Source organism: Mobula birostris, chromosome 9 (genome assembly GCF_030028105.1).
Source record: "Mobula birostris isolate sMobBir1 chromosome 9, sMobBir1.hap1, whole genome shotgun sequence".
Taxonomy (NCBI): Eukaryota; Metazoa; Chordata; class Chondrichthyes; order Myliobatiformes; family Myliobatidae; genus Mobula; species Mobula birostris.
The window spans coordinates 67,076,532-67,100,096 of NC_092378.1; the positions used below are offsets into that span (position 1 = coordinate 67,076,532).

The 23,565-nt window shown below is 41.2% G+C and overlaps 1 protein-coding gene across 8 annotated transcripts in view; it reads right to left on the minus strand.

Annotated features, from left to right (window-relative positions):
* osbpl8 (oxysterol binding protein-like 8) overlaps positions 1 to 23,565 on the minus strand; it is a 226,205-nt gene that overhangs the window by 146,605 nt on the left and 56,035 nt on the right. For 5 of the 8 annotated variants that reach the window (XR_011887193.1, XM_072268210.1, XM_072268208.1 and 2 more), the window contains 2 exons: positions 22,663 to 22,716; positions 6,299 to 6,335 (listed from right to left, as the gene is read on the minus strand). Coding sequence is in view for 6 of the 8 variants with exons in the window: in XM_072268210.1 (XP_072124311.1) it covers positions 6,299 to 6,335; positions 22,663 to 22,716 (91 nt within the window). In the remaining 2 variants the exon portion in view is untranslated. The remainder of the gene's footprint in view (positions 1 to 6,298; positions 6,336 to 22,662; positions 22,717 to 23,565) is intronic. The other 3 variants (XM_072268209.1, XM_072268213.1, XM_072268214.1) reach the window with 1 other exon arrangement.

Below are 23,565 nucleotides of genomic sequence, written 5' to 3' on the forward strand. Positions count from 1 at the left end.
TAAGGTTTTCATAGCTGGGGGAGGTAATGGGGATAAGCTCCCAAAGGCTTGCATCTCAAATAACCAATTCCAGCTCCTGCCCTTCACGTATGGTTTAGCTACTAAGCCCAGCTGAACTACTTCTACTGACAGGAGAAGGGGTAAAAGTGGGTTACTGGCAATATTCCCTCTAATTTTTAGTAGTCAATGTGCACAAAAATCTTGCGTTGTGCAATTTTTTTTCCTGTGACAATAGTATGTATGCACTGAACACACGCATGGCACAGTTTATGTACGTTTACAAAATATTTGACATAAAACTGCACAGAATAACAACAAAATAACATACATATTTAAGTCTCTCAGTTACCTTTTCTCTCTCCTGTCTTTGGCATTTACCCATTCTTTGTAAACTCTATCTAGACTAATAGAACTTCCATCCAATTGATAGCTTTTGATTCTCATTAAGATATCCAAATAACATTCACCTAAATGGTTTCTTAGCTTGTTTTTGAATTGATTCATTAGGCTAAAACCTCGCTCACAGTCTGCACTAGACGCAAGTAAGGTTCCCCCAATGTTCGTCAACTATGCAAGGTCGCAAAACTGTTCATTTTGAAGTACAAATGCCACCATTCGAGCAAAGTTTGAAATCAGTTTGGATTTAATTTTTTCTTGCATGGAAAATTTGAAATTATTAAACTGTCTAACTATTACAGTATTTTCAGCTAGAAAATCATGATATTTTAGTCATAAGGCATTAACTTGTTCATCGCCAAACGTGAAGTCACAATTTGCAACTGCGGAGAAATCAAAAGCTGACCATTCTTGTACCTCATCTTCAGGAAACCTTTCTTAAAAATGAACACAAAGACTATTTATAAAAGTCAACAGCGAAATTGTTTCCACTGTGAAGTTTTATACATGATGTTGGCTTAGTAAAACTTTAACCTTGTCACTCCACCAAACATTGTCTCCCAGATACTGCTTTCTTATCTTGTTAATTTTGCCTCAGCGCAGAATGAAGTGAATCAATCAGTATCAAACTTATCCTTGTAAGCGGAACAAGTGCTACACATGCCCTTACACTTCCTCCCTTACCACCATTCAGGGCCCCAAACACTCCTTCCAGGTGAGGCGACACTTCACCTGTGAGTCGGCTGGGGTGATATACTGTGTCCGGTGCTCCCGATGTGGCCTTTTATATATTGGCGAGACCCGACACAGACTGGGAGACCACTTTGCTGAACACCTACGCTCTGTCCGCCAGAGAAAGCAGGATCTCCCGGTGGCCACACATTTTAATTCCACATCCCATTCCCATTCTGACATGTCTATCCACGGCCTCCTCTACTGTAAAGATGAAGCCACACTCAGGTTGGAGGAACAACACCTTATATTCCGTCTGGGTAGCCTCCAACCTGATGGCGTGAACATCAACTTCTCTAACTTCCGCTAATGCCCCACCTCCCCCTCGTACCCCATCTGTTATTTATTTTTATACACACATTCTTTCTCTCACTCTCCTTTTTCTCCCTCTGTCCCTCTGACTATAACCCTTGCCCATCCTCTGGGTTCCCCCCCCTTGTCTTTCTCCCCGGACCTCCTGTCCCATGATCCTCTCATATCCCCTTTGCCAATCACCTGTCCAGCTCTTGGCTCCATCCCTCCCCCTCCTGTCTTCTCCTATCATTTTGGATCTCCCCCTCCCACTTTCAAATCTCTTACTAACTCTTCCTTCAGTTAGTCCTGACGAAGGGTCTCGGCCTGAAACGTCGACTATACCTCTTCCTACAGATGCTGCCTAGCCTGCTGCGTTCACCAGCAACTTTGATGTGTGTTGCTTGAATCAATCGGTGTCAGGCCACTCTTTTGCAGAATTGCGCACATGCAGCCAGTTCATCAAAGACATCACTTAAAACCTGTAAAGCTACTTTGTATCTGATGTTTATCAATTTCTTGTGACAGTATTTAGCCACAGGGTCATTTGACTGATCTTCTTCAAAGTATGTGATCAGTGCCTCATAATTTTTTATTATTGCCTGCAATGCAAAGTGTCTAGATAACCATCTGACTTCATTAAGTGGTCTGAAAGCAACAGCTTCATCTTCAGAGGCCTCTGCAATTTTTTTAAATTCACATCTTTTAACTGCAGATTGAGAAAACATTGTATAGATTGTTCTCATCAAAGTTTCAATGTCTCTGATTAACATGACTTCTTTCCATGCATCACAAATCCCCAGATCTTCACGGTGTGCTACACAGTGTTGCTGAACTAAGCGTGGAATGTCCTGTTTAAGTCTTGCTGCAACACCATTAACTCTGCCCAACATTACTCCATCAAACATAAACATCACTATTTTATGGAGGTCAAATTTCTTCTCTTCATAAAACTGTCTGATCGCTGAAACAATAGAAGAAGCATCACACGCCTGCAGCTGAACTACTCTGCCAAAAAACATTTTATAAACAGTACAATCTTTAGATCTGAATTTGAAGTACAGAATGAGACATTTGTTGACAGATATGTCTGTGGTTTCATCAACTGCTAACGTGTGAAAATCTGCTAATGCTATTTCTTCAAACATGTCTTTCTGAACAATATAGTTGATAGTCTCCAGAATTTCGAGCGCATAATTTTTGCTTTGCCAGCTGTCTGGGAGTTGAACATACTTTTCCATATGTTCATTAACGTGTTGAACTGAATGTAAAGAGTTATTCATTTTAATAGCTAATAACACTCTCTCGATAAGAACTTTGAACTCCTCTGGGTGTGATCGTTTTTGCTCTTGCTCATCTGCACTCAACTGTAACATGCGTAGCACTCCTGTAACGGGCAACGACAGGTTCTGTTGCCTGAGCTTCTGTACACCACCCAAATGCGATTTACTTGCCAAATGACACTTGAAAAGTCAAGTTTCCAAATATCATCCCATGTCTTTCCAATAGCAAATTCTCCAGCAACTTTTGCATCACAACAATACAAACAGATAACTCATTTCCGAATCATACATAAATATTTCTCGTAGCTGAACTTTCATGACCTCATGAGCTTTCCATGTAGCAGCTTCTACTATTTTGTTAAGCCATTCAACTGTAAACAAATTTCCAGTTCTTTTGCGCTTCACGCCCTTCGCTTTTTTGAATTCGACATAGTGAATCAATATTTTTTTTCAATAAAAACTTAGTCAGAGATCTACAGGATTTGAAACAGATCTTTGTATGTCACGGTCCAGTCCGTGAAGTTTGCGTTCCGGTCCGTAGACTCCGGACTCCGGGTCTTCCGGCTGTCCCTTGTTTCAGCTGGGCTTAATCATAGGCACCTGATGCTCGTCTTGGGGCTGGGAATATAAGTGGCCCTGGGTTCGAGTGTGGGTGCTGGTTTGTCTTGTCAGTATCCTGTCCTTGCCTCCGTTGGGTAAGCCCGGTCGTCTTTGCCGTTACCCTGAGGCTGGACTGTTCCCTCCCTTTCCCCTTCCTTCTGGAGCCTTGTCCTGCAACCTGCGTCTGGAGCCTTGCCCTGCAACCTTGTCAAGTTCTACCACCGGTGCGAGACCGGAGCCTTGCTGTGTCAAGATAAGGAACTGTCTATCATTGAATTGGAACTGTCTCTGTGTCCACGCCTTCGCTAGGTAGGTCTGGCCGTTTGCTGCTACCGAGTGTTGAGAACCGTCTTGTCGTGTTCAGCATTCTGTGTCGAGCCCCGTCTCCAAGTCCTGTTCCCAAGGAGGGGTCCTGGCTCTGTGTTCCGTGTACAAGTCCCGGCCCTAACTCCTGTTCCCAAGGAGGGGTCCCGGCTCTTTGTTCCATGTCCCTGTGTTCCTGTCTCTCAACTCCAGGGCTCTGTGTTCCCATACTCTAGACCAAGGCTCTGTGTCCCTGTCCTCCCCAATACCAAGGCTCTGTGTTCTGTGTTCCTGTCATCCCAAGTCCAAGGTTCCGAGGTTCCTGTCGTCCCAAGTCCAAGGCTTGGCTGTCCCTGAGTACCAAGTCAAGGCTTCGTGTTCTTGTCCTGTCCATGTGCCTCATCCTGTCCACGTGCTTCGTCCTGTGCTGGAGTTCCCTCGTCCTGTACTGGAGTTCCCTCGTCTTGCCCAAGAGTCTCTCATTCTGTCCTGTAGCCTCACCTAGTCCTGTCTCCCAAGACCACGTCATGTCTTCGCCTAGTTCCGGAGTCCGAGCCTGAGTCAAGACCCAGGTTCTGGGTCCTTGTCCAGTCTCTGGCTCGGAGTCCGAACCCAAGCCTCATCATGTCCTCGCCTTGAAGAACCCAAGCTTTGTCATGTCCTCGCCATGAAGTATCCAAGCCATGTTTAGTCCTGTAGCCACGTCACGTCCTCATCTAGTTCCGGGATCTAAGCCCGAGTCAAGACCCAGGTTCTGGGTCCTTGTCCGGTCTTCGGCTCGGAGTCCAGGCCCAGGCTCCTAGTTCCTAATTCCTGGTCCTGGTCCCACTTGCCTAGCTAATATCCTAGCCCAAGTCTGTGTTCTTGTACCAGCTCTCTAGTCAATTCCTGTTCCTGGTACTTCAGTGTCTGTGTCTTGCATCTGAGTCCGCTCCCAGCGCCCTCGTATGACATTGTAAACTTTACAATATGAACACTGTCCGCCAAAGATGGCTGCCGCCGTGATGCAGCTGTACAAATCAGAACAGGAAAGGTGAGCTGACGTAAATTAGTGACGTGCATTGTGGTATTTGAAAAACCGACTAAATGGTTAATAGAAACAGTTAGCTAAAAGATTATTTTCAATAAGTATAATTATTAATTACTACATTATTTTAGGTAACTAACCTTTTGTGCGCACGTTAATTTCCTTTGTGCACTGGTTGCAAAACGTGTGTGCGCACGCACACGCGCACAGCTTAGAGGGAACATAGGTTACTGGCGCCTTAACACCAGTCGGTTTGGGCCAATGAGGCTTTGTTGACCGTGGCCGGCAGCTTATCTAGGAAAGGCAAACTGATCTCAAACCTCCACTGCCTTATAGGGAAAACTCTGGGTGTAAACCACAAGGGAAAAGTCTGGAGCTGGAGTCGAATGTTGAATTCAACGCTGTTTGGCGACTCCTGTGATGCTTGTGGTGTCAAACGGCATCGGTCTTTGCTGTTCCTTCGGATTTGTCAGCTGCGTGGAGAGGGGGATCCTGCTGCACGGGCAACAGCTCGCTCTTCATATTGTAATGCCCTGGCTTGCATATCATGTGACAGCTCAGACACGACATCTACGGTCAACCCCGATCAACAGAGGGTCTTCAGCCTCATAAACAAATTCAGAAATCAACGTATGTGTACAGTTACTATAGAAAGGGAAGGCTATTTAGCATGGGCATTCACTGAATTCAAAGTTCAAAGCATATATACACGTCACCATACACTACCCTGAGATTCATTTTCTTGCAAGCAGACAAAGAAACATAACAGTATTAATGAAAAACTGCATACAATAAAGACAAACAACCAATGTGTAAAACTCAACACATTGTGCAAATACTAAAAAGAAAAAAAACATACATACAGAACTAAAAATTGAGGACATGAGTTGTAGAGTCCTTGAAAATGAGGCCATAGGTTGTTTTAATCAGTTCTTAGTTGAGATGAGAGAAGTTATCCATGCTGGTTCAGAAGCCTCATGGTTGAGGGGTAACACCTGTTACTGAAACTGGTGGTGTGGGACCCAAGCCTCCTGTATCTCCTTTCCAGTGGCAGCAGTGAGAAGGGAGCATGAGAGAATGTCAACCATAAACCCAACATTTTGGGAAGTTCACTTTCACTGAAGAACAACAGATCACACAGTCAGAAAGAGGAAGCCAGCAGTATCTACTGTTTCTTGGCACTTCCATTTTTTGTATGGAACACGAAATTCGCAGCTTCTTGTATTTCTGTTTCAATGTACTTGCAAAATCAGATAAGCATGTATTTTTTTTATGTTGGTGGATACTAAAAAATAAAGCCTAGGTTACCTGTTAACAGATGTAGGAATACACTGAGTTACCAGATAACTAAACTCCATTACAACCCTAAAAATTGCCTAAAGGACCGAGCATTGTGTAATATAGATCTATGACGCTGAACACAATTATTGTGTTCCTCCATTTCTGCTGTGTATTATACTATTAGAACATGTCAAATATTTTGTAAAAGGGAAATAAAAGCATTGTGTGGTCTATCATCCAATTATTCATTTTATTAAAAATTAAATTCAAAAGTGATATTATTGTTTACATGTGGCTGGCTTTTAAGTTGGGATCTTGCAAAATTAAATCTCTGAAACCCAGCAAGGCTCCCCAGACGCAGTTGTACTGAATGAAAGACACTTACTTGATAATCCTTGTAAGTCTCTGAGTTCTCCATGGTGCTGTCAGTGCATTCCAACATATCAAGTGCAGGAAGTCCAGCAGAAGGGAAGGTAGAAACATGGAAGGGGAGGCAATAAAGTAAAATGAGTTAGCACAGTTATGCAATATGAGAGATGCATAAAACTCTTAAAAGCAAACAATGTTTTTCTACTTAAGTCAATCACATGAACACTGCATAAAAGGTTTATGAAAATAAGTTTCAGATCAGCTGAAGGATCTACCAAGAAGAGAGGGGCAGTATGCATAAATACACAGAAGCTGGTCTTTCTGAACATGAGTTTAAAGACACCTGCACACAAAGCAATTCTAATTGATTAAATACTTACCTCGGGTTTGCATTATTTGTGTAAAAATACAAATCAGATGATGAACAAAACAAAGCACATATTTCCTTATTCAGCCAATGTGCAGCTAAGTGCAAACAATTTAGCAGAATTTTTCTCAGTTAAATCAATATCCATTAGTCCCACTTAAAAGCAAGTCATGTTAAGACTGCATTTTCAAAGGCTGCTTATCCTGATCCACTCAGACATTAATTGCGGAGGCCAAATCCTTTGGGAGATAAAGAGAATTAACACAAATGCCCTTCTACCACAATGAAAGAAAGAGATAGAAACATCAAATATAAATTTGATGAATACACTTCAGGTAAACCCAAGCACATCCTTAAGTTGCGTTGGCTGTTAATGAAAATGGCACATTTCGCTGTATGCTTCAATGTATATGTGCTAAATAAATTAATCTGATCCGATCCGAAATCTGATCTGAGGTTTGGACCGAGAGCTTACTTGATCAAGACTGACACCAGATGCCTCACAAGAGCCAGCCTACGCTGTATGAATTCATGAACAGGCATCCCAATGCCTAATGGAAGCAAGTTGTCCATTATGTCAAAGGATTGCTCGTCAAAGGATTGCTCACTAAGAAACATAAGGAGCCATTTTGTTCCAGCAGCAAATGGCTTTGGAATCAGAATCAGAATCAGGCTAAATATCACTGGCATATGTCGCGAAATTTGTTGTTTTGCGGCAGCAGTGCTTTGCAATACATAATAATAAGTTATAAATTACAATAAGTATATATTAAAAAAATTAAGTAAGTAGTGTGCAAAAAGAGAGGAAAGCAAAAAGGGAGATTCGTGAGTTCATTGTCCTTTCAGAAATCTGATGGCAGAGTGGAAGAAGCTGTTCCTAAAACACTGAGTGTGTGTTTTTAAGCTCCTGTACTTGTAGTAATAAGAAAGAGCATTTCCTGGGTGATGAGGGTCCTTAATGGTGAATGCTGTCTTTTTGAGGCATTGCCTTTTAAAGGTATCCTCAAGGATGGGAAATCTAGTGACCATGATGGAACTGGCTGAGTTTACAACTTTCTGCGGCTTTTCCTGGTCCCGTACAGTGGCGTCTCCATATCAGACAGTGATGCAACCAGTTAGAATACTGTTCACGGTACACCTGTGGAAAGTTGAGAGAATCTTTGGTGACATACCAGTTCTCCTCAGAGTCCTAATGAAACATGGCCGCTGTGTGCCTTCTTTGTGGTTGCATCAATGTGTTGAGCCCAGGATAGATCTTCAGAGATGTTGACACCATGGAACTTGAAACTACTCAATCTTTTCACTTCTTATCCCTCGACCTATCCTTCCTGATGTCCACAATCAATTCCTTGGTCTTACAGATGTTGAATGCAAGGTTGTTGCTGGGACACCACTCAACCAGCTGATCTATCTCATTCCTGTACGCCTCCTCGTCACCATCTGAAAGTCTGCCAACAATAGTTGTGTTGTCAGCAACTATGGTGTTTGAGCTGTGCCTAACCACACAGTTGTGGATGTAGAGAGAGTAGGACAATCAGCTAAGTGCACATCTGTGAGGTGCACCAGTGTTGATTGTCAGTGAGGAGGCCATGCTATTTCTGATATGCAGAGACTGTGGTCTGCTGGTGAGGAAGTCAAGGATCCTGTTGCAAAGGGAGGTACAGAGGCCCAGATTTTGGAGCTTGCTGATTAGAACTGAGGGCATGATTGTGTTTTATGTTGAGCTATAGTCAATAAACAGCAGCCTGACGTAAGTATCGTTATTGACTAGGTGGTCCAAGGCCGAGTGGAGAACCAGTGAGATAGCATCCACTGTAGACCTATTGTGGCGATAGGTAAATTGCAACAGCTCCAGGTCCTTGCTTACACAGGAACTGATTCCAGCCATGACCAGCCTCTTAAAGCACTTCATCACAGTAGATGTGAATGCCACTGGTGATGGTCATGGTTCTCCTAATCAGACTCCTGATCTCAAAATTTACCTTATGATTTTGTACATTATTATCTCCCTGCACTGCAGTTTCTCTGTACCTGTCATACTTTTTTTTCTGCATTCTGTTGTTGTTTTACTCTGTCCTAACTCAATATACTGAATTAATCTGTATGAATAGAATGTAAGACAAGATTTTCTTTTTAATTTGGTACATGTGACAATAATAAACCAATTCCAATTCTTAAGGAGGAAGTACAGTTAGAAACTGGGGGCGAGGGGGGAAGAATAAGGGTGGAGGAAAGTTCAAAGTAAATTTATTATCGAAGTACATGTATAGCACCGTACACTACCCTGAGATTAATTTTCTTGCAGATATTCAGAAATACAGTAGAATCAAGAAAAAAACTCAAATAAAGAATGACGAACAACCAATGTGTAAGACAGAACAATCTGTACAAATACATAGATACTGTAGATAGATCAATAAACAAATATTGAGAACATGAGTAGTAGAGTCCTTGAAAGTAAGTCCATAGGTTGTAGAATCAGTTCAGTGTTGAGGTGAGTGGAGTAATCCACACTGATTCAGGAACCTGATAGCAGTGGGGTAATAACTGTTCCAGAACCTAGTGGTGTGGGATCTAAGGCCCCTGTACCAATGGCAGCAGCATCCTAATGGTACTTATTTCTCACTTACACATCCTGGCATATGCAATCTGTGGTTCAACAATTATACTAGGATGAAAGGTTACAGAGATTTGGGTGCAAGTGTCACACATGCTAATATTCCTGGAACTTGTTTCTGTGTTCAGCTGTTGATCCTTGCTCCCAAATGCATTTGGACCCATTTTGGTGTCTTCTCAGATAAAGATCCATGCGCACAAATAGCCAACAATTATATTCAGTTAAAATGATCATAAAATTAATCACATTCTCTGGTATTTTACTGTGATTAAATTATCTTTCCCATTTATACAAATTTATAATTTGTAATTTCTAAGTCTACCAAAGTACTTTTATAAGATTGGTGCAGGTTATATTAAAAATTCAGGAGCTTTCACAGTTGGATGTTCTTAATCATAAAGTGCTAAATATGTGTGAATGCTTGGTTAGCTTCAGCATTAATTTCCATAATTTCATTCAATACTTTTCTTGAGGCTAATTTGTTTACACTAGTTATGGTCATCCCTAATTGTTGCATGTTAGTCTTCTGGCAGGAAGTTTCTGTGTAAATAAACATTGGTAAATGGGGCAAACAGGGGTGGATAACTTTGAGGAAACTTCCTGTTTATGACCTTGGACAGAAAACTCCATCCTCAAAATCAAATTTATAACAGGACAAACAATGCAAAAAATAGACAGCACAAACCTCCAAGTGTTTTAGCATCGCAAACACGAGGAAATCTGCAGATGCTGGAATTTCAAGCAATACACATAAAAATTGCTGGTGAATGCAGCAGGCCAGGCAGCATCTATAGGAAGAGGTACAGTCGACGTTTCGGGCCGAGACCCTTCATCAGGACTAACTAAAAGAGGAGATAGTAAGAGATTTGAAAGTGGGAGGGGGAGGGGGAGATTCGAAATGATAGGAGAAGACAGGAGGGGGAAGGGATGGAGCGAAGAGCTGGGAAGTTGATTGGCAAAAGGGATATGAGAGGATCATGGGACGGACACGAGGCCTAGGGAGAAAGAAAGGGGGAGGGGGGAATTCCAGAGGATGGGCAAGGAGTATAGTGAGAGGGACAAAAAGGAGAGAGAGAGAAAGAATATGTGTATATAAATAAATAACGGATGGGGTACAAGGAAGAGGTGGGGCATTAACGGAAGTTAGAGAAGTCAATGTTCATGCCATCAGGTTGGAAGCTACCCAGACGGAATATAAGGTGTTGTTCCTCCAACCTGAGTGTGGCTTCATCTTTACAGTAGAGGAGGCCGTGGATAGACATATCAGAATGGGAATGGGTCGTGGAATTAAAATGTGTGGCCACTGGGAGATTCTGCTTTCTCTGGCGGACAGAGTGTAGGTGTTCAGCGAAACGGTCTCCCAGCCTGCGTCGGGTCTCGCCAATATATAGAAGGCCGCATCGGGAGTAGCAAAACAGTCTCCCAGCCTGCATTTCAGCATGTGCACTTGCCTTACCTTCCAAATAGTGAAAGAACATAGAACAGTACAGTACAAGAACAGGCCCCTTATCCCACAATGTTGTGCTAAATTAATTAAACTAAGCAAATCCCCAACTAAGCTAACCCCTTCTGCCTATATAATGTCCATATCCTTCCATTTTCTGCATATTTTGAAAGGCCTAGAAAGAATGGATATGAAGAAGATGTTTCCAAAAGTGGGCAAGGCTAGGATCAGAATATACAGTCTCAGAATAGGACATCCCTTTAGAACAGAGATGAGAAGGAATTTCTTTAGCCAGAGGAACTCACTGCCATAGATGGATGGGTATATTCAAAGCAGAGGTTGCTAGGTTCTTGAATAGCAAGTGCATCAAAGATAGGAGAATGGCATTAGGAGAAGGCAGGAGAATAGGATTGAGAGGGATAATAAATCAGCGTTTATCGAATGGCAAGTGGACTCGATGAGCCAAATAGACTAATTCTGCTTTTGTGTCCTATGGTCTATCTAAGAGACTCTTGAAAGCTTCTATTGTATTTGTCTCTACCCTTGGCAGTGTATTCTAGGCACCTACCATTCTGAGTAAAAAAAAATGCACCCTGCTCATTCCCTTCGAACGTATCTCCTTTCACCTTAAATGCATACCTTCTGGTACTAAGACGTATCAAGCAAGCAAAAAAATGTATCAGCTGTTTACTCTATCTATGCCTCTCATAATCTTATAAAACTCCATCAGATCTCCCCCACCGAACAGAAAACAACCCATGTTTGTCCAACCCTTCCTTATAGCACATGCCCTCAAATTCAGGTAACATCTTGGTGAACCTCCTGGCTTTGGAGAGAGTGGAGAAGAAGGGGTTTACCAGGATTCATCCTGGATTAGGGGGCAGATGCTATAACGAGAGGCTGGACAAATGTTTACTCTGGAACAATTGGAAATTGAAGGGAGACCTGTTGGAAGTTTATCAAGTTATGAGGGGCCTAGATAGAGCTGACAGCCTGTATCTTAGCTTCGAGGTGGAAGTGTCAGATACTATTGGGCATGCATTTAAAGGAGGTATGCAGATCAAGCTTTTAAAAGAGAATTGTGGGTGCCTGGAATGCACTGTCAGGCGCAGTGGTGAAGGCAAATATGAGAACATTCAGGGAATGTACGGCAGCTCCCTGCGACACTCATGAAAAGCTGACTCACAGCAATCCTTAGAGTGTGTTGGTTGTTGGCACAAACTGTGCATTTCACTATATGTTCTGACGTATATGTGACAAATAAAGCTAATCACCCTCTCTTTAATTACACGTGGTACTACAAAGAAATAGCAAAATTCCTTAAAGTAGACGTACATTTTATGTAATTAAGGAAAGTACCAAAAGGTATTCCAGTTGTAAATATTCATCATTCCCTTCAATTGTTTTTCTTCCAAGTACTTTAGGATAACATTTATATGGTCCAGGCTTTATACTTATATGGTCTCCCTGCACTGCACTTTCTCTGTAACCACAACTCAATATTCTTCATGCAACACACACAAAATGCTGGTGGAACACTGCAGGCCAGGCAGCATCTATAGAAAGAGGTACAGTCGACATTTCAGGTCAAGACCCTTCGTCAGGACTAACGGAAAAAAGAGATAGTAAGAGATTTGAAAGTGGGAGGGGGAGGGAGAGACCCGAAATGATAGGAGAAGACAGGAGGGGGAGGGATGGAGCCAAGAGCTGGAAGTTGATTGGTAAAAGGGATACAAGGCTGGAGAAGGGGGAGTATCACAGGACGGAAGGCCTTGGAAGGAGGAAAGTGGGAGGGAAGCACCAGAGGAAGATGGAGAACAGGCAAGGAGTTATTGTGAGAGGGAAAGAGAGAAGAAAAACAATAAATAAAATAAAATAAAAATTAGGGATGGGGTAAGAGGGGGAGGAGGGGCATTAACGGAAGTTAGAGAAGTCAATGTTCATGCCGTCAGGTTGGAGGCTACCCAGATGGAATACATGGTGTTGTTCCTCCAACCTGAGTGTGGCTTCATCTTGACAGTAGAGGAGGCTATGGATTGACATATCGGAATGGGAATGGGATGTGGAATTAAAATGTGTGGCCACTGGGAGATTATGCTTCCTCTGGCGGACAGAGCGTAGGTGTTCAACGAAGCGGTCTCCCAATCTGCATCGGGTCTCACCAAGATATAGGAAGGCCACATCGGGAGCACTGGACGCAGTATATCACACCAGCAGACTCACAGATGAAGGATCACCTCACCTGGAAGGACTGTCTGGGGCCCTGAATGGTGATGAGGGAGGAAGTGTAAGGGCAGATGTAGCACTTGTTCCGCTTACAAGGATAAGTGCCAGGAGGGAGATCGGTGGAAAGGGATGGGTTAGGGATAGGGTTTCTCTTGTTCTCACCTACCACCCCACCAGCCTCCATGTCCAACATGTAATTCTCCGTAACTTCTGCCATCTCCAACGGGATCCCACCACCAAGCACATCTTTCCCTCCCCTCCCCCACTTCCTGCTTTCTGCAGGGATCGCTCCCTACGCAACTCCCTTGTCCATTCATTCCCCCCATTCCTCCCCACTGATCTCCCTCCTGGCACTTATCCTTGTAAGAGGAACAAGTGCTACACTTGCCCTTACACTTCCTTTCTTACCACCATTCAGGGCCCCAGATAGTCCTTTCAGGTGAGGCGACACCTCACCTGTGAGTCTGCTGGTGTGATATACTGTGTCCAGTGCTCCCAGTACGGCCTTCTATATATTGGTGAGACCCGACGCAGATTGGGAGACCACTTCGCTGAACACCTACGCTCTGTCCGCCAGAGGAAGCAGGATCTCCCAGTTTCCACACATTTTAATTCCATGTCCCATTCCCATTCTGATATGTCTATCCATGGCCTCCTCTACCGTCGAAGTGAAGCCACGCTCAGGTTGGAGGGACAACACCTTATATTCCATCTGGGTAGCCTCCAACCTGATGGTATGAAGACTGATTTCTGTAACTTTCGTTAATGCCCCTCCTCCTCTTCTTACCCCATCCCTAATTATTTTTTTTTTCTCCTCTCTTTCCCTCTCACAATAACTCCTTGCCTATTCTCCGTCTTCCTCTGGTGCTCCCCTTCCCCTTTCTTTCTTCCAAGGCCTTCCGTCCTATGATACTCCCCCTTCTCCAGCCTTGTATCCATTTTGCCAATCAACTTACCAGCTCTTGGCTTCATCCCTCCCCCTCCTGTCTTCTCTTATCATTTTGGGTCTCCCCCTCCCCTTCCCACTTTCAAATCTCTTACTATCTCTTTTTTCTGTTAGTCCTGATGAAGTGTCTTGACCCGAAACGTCGACTGTACTTCTTCCTATAGATGCTGCCTGGCCTACTGTGTTCCACCAGCACTTTGTGTGTGTTGCTTGAATTTCCAACATCTGCAGATTTTCTCGTGTTTTCGATATTCTTCATTTTGTTTTCCTTTTTATTTTCTCAATGTGCATATCTGGAATAATCTGTCTGCATGGCACAGAAACAAGTTTTTCTGTTTTATCTCAGTACATGTGACAATAATATAATACCAATACATATTTGTACTTCAGATGTAATTTTTAATTTTGAACATCAATTCCTCCATGAAAACTAATAAACATCAGAGTGCTTCTTTCTTGTGAGAACACAACTTCCTCCAAAATAGTTACCATTCTTCTATCAGCTGATAGTTAGCACTGGGCTCTAATGTTATGAGGAGTCAGGATAACATCAAGTTCGTTATATATCAACAGAAACTCGTCCTGTTACCAGGAAGTCTGCACTACATGCACATGGCATAATTTCATGATGGATTAAATATGAGCAGTTCTTCTAAAATTAAACCTAGGCTACATAACAAAATTTTATCTCTAAAACCAGACTGATTCTTTGGCTAATCACTTGGTGACAGGCCAAGGACAAAACTGTTCCTTTCTCACTGCAAGCAACCCTTAACCGCAACTCAAACTTGCTAAAGATAAGTACCACCATAACACAAAACCTGCTCTAAAATTAAACAACATAGGAACATACAGCCTTTTTCTAATTAATCTAAAACTTTGCCAAACTTCTATAGCTGCACAGTGGAGCGCACCCTAACCAGTTTTATCACAGTCTGGTATGGAAACACAAATAACCAAGAATTAAAATGGCTACAAGAAGTGATAGATATAACTCAGTCCATCACAGGAGAAGCCCTGTCCACCATTCAGCACAGCTACATGGAGCACTGCCACAAGAAAGCAGCATCAATCATCAAGAACCCCTCACCATCCCACCATCCAAGGCCATGCTCTCCTCTCACTACTCTCACTACTACCATAGGGCAGGAGGTACAGGAGCGTTAGGTCCCACACCACCAGCTTCAAGAACAGTTATTGCCCTTCAACCATCAGGCTCCTGAACCAGTGTGAAGACCTACATCACCTCAACTCTGAACTGATTGTGAAACCTACAGCCTTCCTTTCTAGAACTCTACACTCATGCTCTCGGCATTATTTATTTATTTAAACAATTTGTCTTCTTTTGTTTATTTGTTGTCAGTTTTTATGTACAGTTTTCATAAATTCTATTCTAAATCTTATTTTCCTGTAAATGCTTGCTTGAAGATGAATCTCAAGGTAGTATATGATAATACATACAGTGCATTGCTAATAAATTTACTTTAACTTTTTAGGGCCATGTTTTATTGGTAGAAGTTTTATAAGCCTGGGCAATAAATTATATTGTATCATAGTGCTAAATAATGTTTCCTCTATTAAAATAATACAATGTACAAATCTTAAACTTGCAATAATCTCTGGTGAAAACAGACTACATAAGAAGTTAAATTTAAAAGAACACCAAAGGGAAATGTAACATCTGCTTCTGTGAAGATTGGCCGTCACAGTTAAGCAAGAATTGGAGAGGCACCAAAGGAAATGTTTGGAAATTGTGAATTTTAAAGGGATTAGAACTACAGAAAAGATGTTTTATTAGCTGGAGCAATGGCACAGCCAGTCGAGATGCAGTCTCAAAGCACCAGGAACCCAGGTTCAATGCAGATCGTTGCTCTGTCTGCACATGACCGCAAGTGGCTGCAGAGGGTCGAATATCCAGCCAGTATCATCACGGGCACAAGCCTCTCACGATCACGAGGCAGTGGCTCAAGAAGGCAGCATCCATTACTAAGGGCACTCACCATCTGGGACGTGCCCCCTTTTTATTACTCTATCATCAGGACAACCCTGTCTCAATCAAAGACTTCTTCAAGAGACAGTGCGTCAAAAAGGCAGCATCCATTACAAGGGCACTCATCATCTGGGACGTGCCCCCTTCGAGTTACTCTACCATCGGGTGTGGAGTGGGTGGTGGGGGGGTGGGGGAGAGAGGTATAAGCACCCAAACACTCACAGTTAACAACTTAAGAATAGCTTCTTCCCCTCCGTCATCAGATCCTTGAATGGTCCATTAATCCATAATCACTACATAATTATTCCTTATCCTGAACTACTTACTTATTTTGTAATTTATAATAGTTTTATGTTTTTGCATGGCACTGCTGCCACAAAACAACAAATTTCACATCAGTGATAATAAACCTGATTCTGATTTTAATGTAGACTTTTCACATTCTGCCTGTGATCACATATGTTTACTCCATGTGCTCCAATTTCCTCCATGTCCCAAAAACGTATGAACTGATGAGCTAACTGGCCCTAATTTTTAGGTGAGTGATAGACTCTGGGGAAGAGGTTAAGTGGGAATAAAGAGGGATCAGCACAGGTTTAATGTTTGATAGTTGGTACAAGCTCAGTGTCATAGAGTAATACAGCATGGAATCAGGCCCTTCAGCCCAACTGATCCAAACCAGCCACCTAAAATAACACTAACATATAGTAAAAGCAGGAATTATATGATAAATACATGGCCTACATAAAGTAGAAATAATGTATGTACAGTGTAGTTTCACTTATCAGAATCCGGAAGATTTAGCCAAAAAACTGATATGTAGAAAAAAAATCGGCATGTACATGCATGCGCACGCACCTGCCCGCACAAGGCTTCACGGTCATGGTAGTCTTTCTCGGGGTAGACACAAGTTTAAAGCAGGCGCCTTTTTTCATAAAAGCGAAAATCCTCTTCCGATTTCTTTCGGTTAGCGAGAACAGGTACTAATGTAGGTCTTTCGTAAAAGCGAAGTGGCGTAAAGCGAACTTTCGTAAAGCGGGGAACACCTGTATCAGTGCTCTCTAGCTTTGGACTCTCTAACCCTGGTGAAAAGGCATTGACCGCCCACCTGCTCCACACCTCTCATGATTTTATCAGTTTCTGTGAGGTCACATTTCATTCTCCAGTGCTCCAAAGAATAAAGATTCAATGTAGCTAATCTCTCCCTATGACTCAGACCTTCAGGCCACGTAGCATCCTCATAAATCTCTCCAGCTTGACAATGTATTTCCTATAACAGGGTGACCAAAACTGTACACAGCAAGTCATAGAGCAAGAAAGCACATCCTTCTACCCACTGTGTAATGTCATCAATTACACGAAGGAGTGAGAAAGAAAAATACAATGAACAGAGTGAAATAGCAAAAGGTACAGGTTTCAACTCTGACCTGGAGGTTATAAGCATGTAGAATTATATACAGCCATACCAAATAATGAAGACATTTGAAGTTAGTATATTGAGGGGAACATGTCCTCAATATCAGCAACAATATAGCAGAGGTCACCATAATCTTTAAAAATGTGTCGTCATCATCATCATCAGGTGCCGTGCCCAGTTTGAGCTTTGACTGCCATGGCCCACACACTCCTGTTTCGGGTCAAGTGGATCAATTCATTGGTATTCATTTCCGGTTCTCTGGCTGCTGTCTCCATCATCATTTGTCTTTGTCTTCCTCTTGCTTTCTTCCCTTCAATCTTACCCATAATTACTGTGCATTCCAACTCCTCTTTTCTAATCACATGTTCAATGAAGCTACGTTGCCTTTTCATGATCTCATACATTATTTCTCTTTTTGTGCTTGCTCTGTTCATGACATCCTTGTTAGATATTCATTTCGTCCATGATATTCTTTGCATCCTCCTCAAAAACCACATCTCTGCTGCTTCAATTCATTTCCTCATGTTACTAGATATTGTCCAACATTCTGATCCTCACAACATAACTGGATAAATGTAACATTTCAGTACTCTGAGGGAGCTTGTTGTGCCTAGTTTAGTATTGGTCAGTATACTCTTCATTCTCGTAAAGGTGTCTTTTGCCATCCCTATACTTCTTTTGATGTCAATGTCGCACCTGCCATCTGATGTCACCCACCTTCCTAAGTAGCAAAAGTTCTGTACTTGTTTTATGTCTTCCCCGTTTATTCTCAGCCTGCAGATAGGATTCTCCTTCTTTTTGGATATCACCATACATTCTGTCTTTTTGCAATTGATAGATAGACCCATTTTTGCACTTTCAACAACTATATCAATTAAGTTTTGTAGTTCTTCCTCCGTACTTGCAATTAACACAGTGTCATCTGCATATCTGAAATTATTGATGTTTTCACCGCCAACTTTGATTCCCAAGATGTCTCTTATTTTTTGTAATATTGTTTCACTGTACACATTAAACAAATCAGGGGAGGAAGCACACCCTTCTCTTACACCTCTCCTGATTTTCATAAACTGACTCACTTCTCCATCTATTCTTACAGTGGCAGTTTGTTCCCAGTACAGATTTCTGATTAGGCAGAGGTCTTTTGAATCTAGATCTAGTTTCCTGTAATATTTCAAATAACTTATTGTGCTTCACTTTAACAAATGCTTTAGTGTAGTCGATAAAACAAACAAATCTTTTTGCACTTGAATAGCTCGTTCTGATAGTATCCTTAACATCAATATCGCGTTTCTTGTACCTTTGTCTTTCACAAAACCACATTGTTCTTTACCTATTTCAGCTTGTATCTTACTTTTAGCTCTTATTATCAAAATTCTTATAAGTATTTTAGTGATATGACTCATTTAACTTATGGTCCTATGTAATTCACATCCTATTGCTCCAGGTTTCTTAGGAAGAGTGATAAATATTGATTTTTTCATCTCTTCTGGTATTATTCCAGTCTCATAAATGTCATTGATTAACTCAGTAAGTTTTTCAATTCCATAATCTTCAAGGGCGATAATTTGTTCTATTACTAATTCATCAGGACCTGCTGCCTTTCCTTTCTTCATCTTATTTATTGCATCACAAACTTCAGATTTTAAAATACTTGGACCTTCAATGTTCTTCTTAATTTCTGGTTTTTCACCTCGATCGTCTTCAAACAATTCCTGAATATACTCAGTCCATCTGTTCATAATCTCATCTTTTTTCATGATAATGGTACTGTCCTTTGCTTACAAATATCCACCTGAAGAACAGAGGAGCTTTTTACCAGTGATATTCTTGATTTGTTGATGTATCCTTTTTGGATCAGTAATAGGAATTCTTTCTAATGTAAAAATGTGTACTTCTAAGAATTATACCACATCGATAATTGAGTTTTCAACAGTATTGCTTGTGTTTTTAATTTTCTAATGCAGAGATCATGGAGTTTGGACTCACGGTGCACATCCAAACAAGAGAGTGGAGCAATTATTTTCTTCCATCCCAAATTCTGGGACACATACCTTGGGTCAGCCCAGTACCCGATCCAGGGTGCTGCATCGGAGAGTTTTTCTTCCTGCTACCGTCTGCGTGAGATGATGGGGCTATTGGGACTTTGAGACTTTTTTTTTACCGTGCCCATGGTCTGCTCTTTATCAAATTACAGTATTGCTTTGCACTGTTGTAACTATATGTTATAATTATGTGGTTTTTGTCAGTTTTAGTCTTGGTCTGTCTGGTGTTTCTGTGATATCGTACTGGAGGAACATTGTATCATTTCTTAATGCATGCATTACTAAATGACAATAAACGAGGACTGAGTGTCCTCATAATCTAATCTAATACCCAAGCTAAACTTGCTGCTGACACTGAAGAGTGGCATCTCTGGGCACAGCTAACCAAGGTGATCATGGTTTCTTAGAGTTATCCAGAATGGAAACAGACCCTTCAAGCCAACTCATTCATGTTGACAAAGATGCCCATCTAAGCTAGTCCCTCATCCCTCTAAAACTTTCCTACCCATGTACCTGTCCAAATGTCTTTTAAATGTTGTTATTGTACCTACCTCAATCATTTCAGCTAGTTCATTCCATATATGTACCACCCTACGGGTGAAGACACTGCCCCTCAGATACCTTTTAAGTCTTTCCCCTCTCACCCTAAATCTATGCCATCTGGATTTTGATCCCCTTCTGTCCCTTTCCAAATCAATATAAACACCATTTAATTTGAAAAGCTAGCCCATGTACATCACTACCTTTCCTCCACCAACATCAAGTCCTAAATTAAATTCCCACTCTCCAATATTTCTTACCAGGCTCTGCACACCGCAATAAAGTGCAAATCAATAAACACGCTGCTGCCAAGTTGTTCTTTACAGAGTACTCCTAATGGCTAAATGCAGCCAGGCACATGGATATTAGAATTCCATACAAGTGCTGAATCTATCACTTACATTCCTCAATTCGATATTTCACATCCACCTTTGGCCCTTGTTCATTATTCACCAATTCACATGCGGCGTTTACATTCTTCAGATGATTTTCATGCTCCTGAACAATGCCTTCAGCTCGATTCCTGCCACCTCTCTCTCTTCTTCAGTTCACTTCTAGACCAGTGCCACCCTGCAAATTTCCAACTCTTGCTCCATGCTTCCTCTTAGCGTCACTCTATATTGTGTGAGGTATGTGCTGCTAGAATGCAAAGCAGCCCTTCTTGTTCATTTAGATACCAACATAGCAAATCTCAGAATGTCATGATGATTCATGAGGATTGTATTATTGTCTTAACATTGCTTGCAGCTAAATACTGCCCCAGTGCAATCACAGATTCTGCTGTGTCAGTCAGGGTGGAGGAAAAACAATTACAACTTACTTCAAGCTGCCATGGCTCGAGGACAGAGAGAACCAGTCAGAGTTATGGATGTGAAAGAAATACTTGTGGGCAGAGATTGAGAAGATGAATGGAATCTACAGAGACAAAAGTCTTGCCAGTTCTCACTGATTAGTTGGCAGCAAGACAATGTAGTCATAGAGCACTATAGCACAGAGGCCTTCAGCCTATCCAGTCAATACCAAACTATTATTCTGCCTAGTCCTATCGACACATAACTGGACCAGAGCCCTCCATACCTCTTCCCATCCATATACTTATCCATTCTTCTCTTAAGTGTTGAGATCAAACCCACATCTACCACTTCTGCTGGCAAATCATTCCACATTCACACCATACTTTGAGCGAGGAAGTTCCCCTTTAAGTACTTCACCCTTTACTTCTAAACTATGGCCTCTAGTTCTCATTTCACCCACCTTCATCTGAAATCTTCATAATTTTATATACATCTTTTGGATCTCCCCTCATTCTCCTACACTTCAAGGAATAAAAGTACTAATCTATTCAACCAATCTTATAACTCAGGTCCTCAAGTTCCAGCAAGATCCTAGTGCTGGATAACTGATGTTTGGCTATGTAGCCGTGCTCTGTAGTGGAAATTAGAAAATCAGCAGGAAAAATACCAAATTCCAGAAGATGAAATACAAAATAGTGCAGTACAGAATACAAAATTAATTGTGATTAGTCCACATTGAAATTCCTCTGATGTCCCCTTCAAGTAAGATCTATCATATATTTATATATTGTGATACAACAAACTGCCCAACCATATGTACACAGTCTGTACAATTAAACATCTTTTATTTTTGGCCAATCTTCTTTACCAAAGTTTACTTGATGAAAGTACTAAAGTGTCAGCCTAAATTATGTTTTCAAACCCTGGATTAGCGATGGAGTCAACAAAGTTTGACTTGAAGGAGCATTATTCACCTAATCAGTCAGAGATAAGATAGAGTTTGTGGTAATCAATGGATTGCCCTGTTGTATTAAATGTAAGTGCTGGGGTCATATACTGGGTAATTCCTAGATTCTTTGTAAGATGTATGGTTTATTTCTGGGACTAAATGGATTTTTAAGGGCATGAACAGAATCATAGTAATAACATACGGTATTCTGTTTAACATAATGCTACATTGATCTCAAGGAATTAGTAGACGAAAGGGACACTAAACAGCCCTTTTTTGCCAACATGGACAAAATGAACCAAAGAGCCAATTTGTTTGTCATACACTTCCATAATTCTACACAATCTCGTGCGGAGAAAATTCAGCCCAATGGATTTGTTCATACAAGAAATGGAGAACTTAGCAAATAAGTTGTTGATTTTATGGCCATACAGGCTGGTTCTATTTATTTTAACATAGTGACTAAATCATGATTCTAACAAGCCTGGGCAACTTTCACAATTGCAAAGGTACTCTTACACAATCATTCAAAATCTTCAGCTATGGTCTTAAAGCTCGGTACTAATTCTGTGTTACCTTAATGAGGCTACGATGTATAAAAGAGAAAATCCAACAAGATTTTGAGGACATGTCTTCAATCATCTGCTCGAAGAGTAATGACTAACAATACTTTAATAAAAAAGCTTGAATGTTTCACATTAATGCTGTGCCAAAAATCACTAACATTTTAAATAACTTCTGCTTACCAGTGATATTCTCCACAGCTCCTTGCATTCTTCAAACCGAGTGCCTCATTATTACTCTGCACATTTATATCCTCTTTTTGTTTTAAAATGATGACTTGCAATATTGGTTACAAACAGCTAAAGCTTTCTCCTCAGTTTTCGGACTCTTCACCAACAAACCCCTTGATCAACTGACCTCGATTTTATCAAGATTACATAATCAGATCAAACAGACATCTTACAATTTCCTTGAACACTTTCAAGCCTGATCAATATCAAGATATGGACTTAAAACAATTCTTAATGACCAACCTCCTTACCTCAGCACTCTGTAAATTGCATTGGAAATCTGCCACTTGCTTTTTTAGCTTCATCTAAAAGATTAACAAAATGTAAGACTAGGGAACAATCACAAAGGAATTATCTTTCAGTGTACAAGTATTCAGAATATTTTTCAAAGGTTTGAAAATACTTTTTAAAAATACGCAATTAATCATAGAAATAGAAACACTGAATTTATCACAGAGGCTTCACTATATTCCCATTTAATAAGTATTTTAATTTGAGCAATGTGTAGTCGTAGTAATTTTTTATAAAAATGATTGCTATTTATCAGACTATACTAATTAATATTACTTTTGAACTAACACTTATGCTGATTACTTATCACAGTCCCAATGGAAAATTTTTGATATTAAGATTATTGCAATTTAATATTCTATATTCTTGGATTTTGTTAACTAGTTGACTCATACAGAAAGTCAAGAACAAAAGACAGGGAGGAGTGCATCATGGGGCCCTCAAACCTGCTCCATTATTCAATCAATTAAATCTCATTAAAACCGACTGAATATTGAAAGGCCTAAATAGAGTGGACATGGAGAGAATGTTTTGGATAGTGGGAGTGTCTGGAACCAGAGGGCACCCCTTAAAATAGAAGGACTTCCCTTTAGAGCAGAGATGAGGAGGCAAACTGCAAAAACAAAATACTGAGAACTTGATTTGTAAGAAGTCCTTTAAAATTAATCTGTAGGCAATAGAATCACGATGGTTCATGAGCCTGATGGCTGTACCTCAACCTGGTGGTGTGGCACCCAAGGCGTCTGTACCTCCTGCCTGATGGTAGTAGTCAGAAGAGAGCACGGCCTAGATGCTGCTCTCCTGTGACAGCGCTCCATGTAAATGTATTCAATGATGGGGAAGGCTTTGCCTGTGAAGGACTG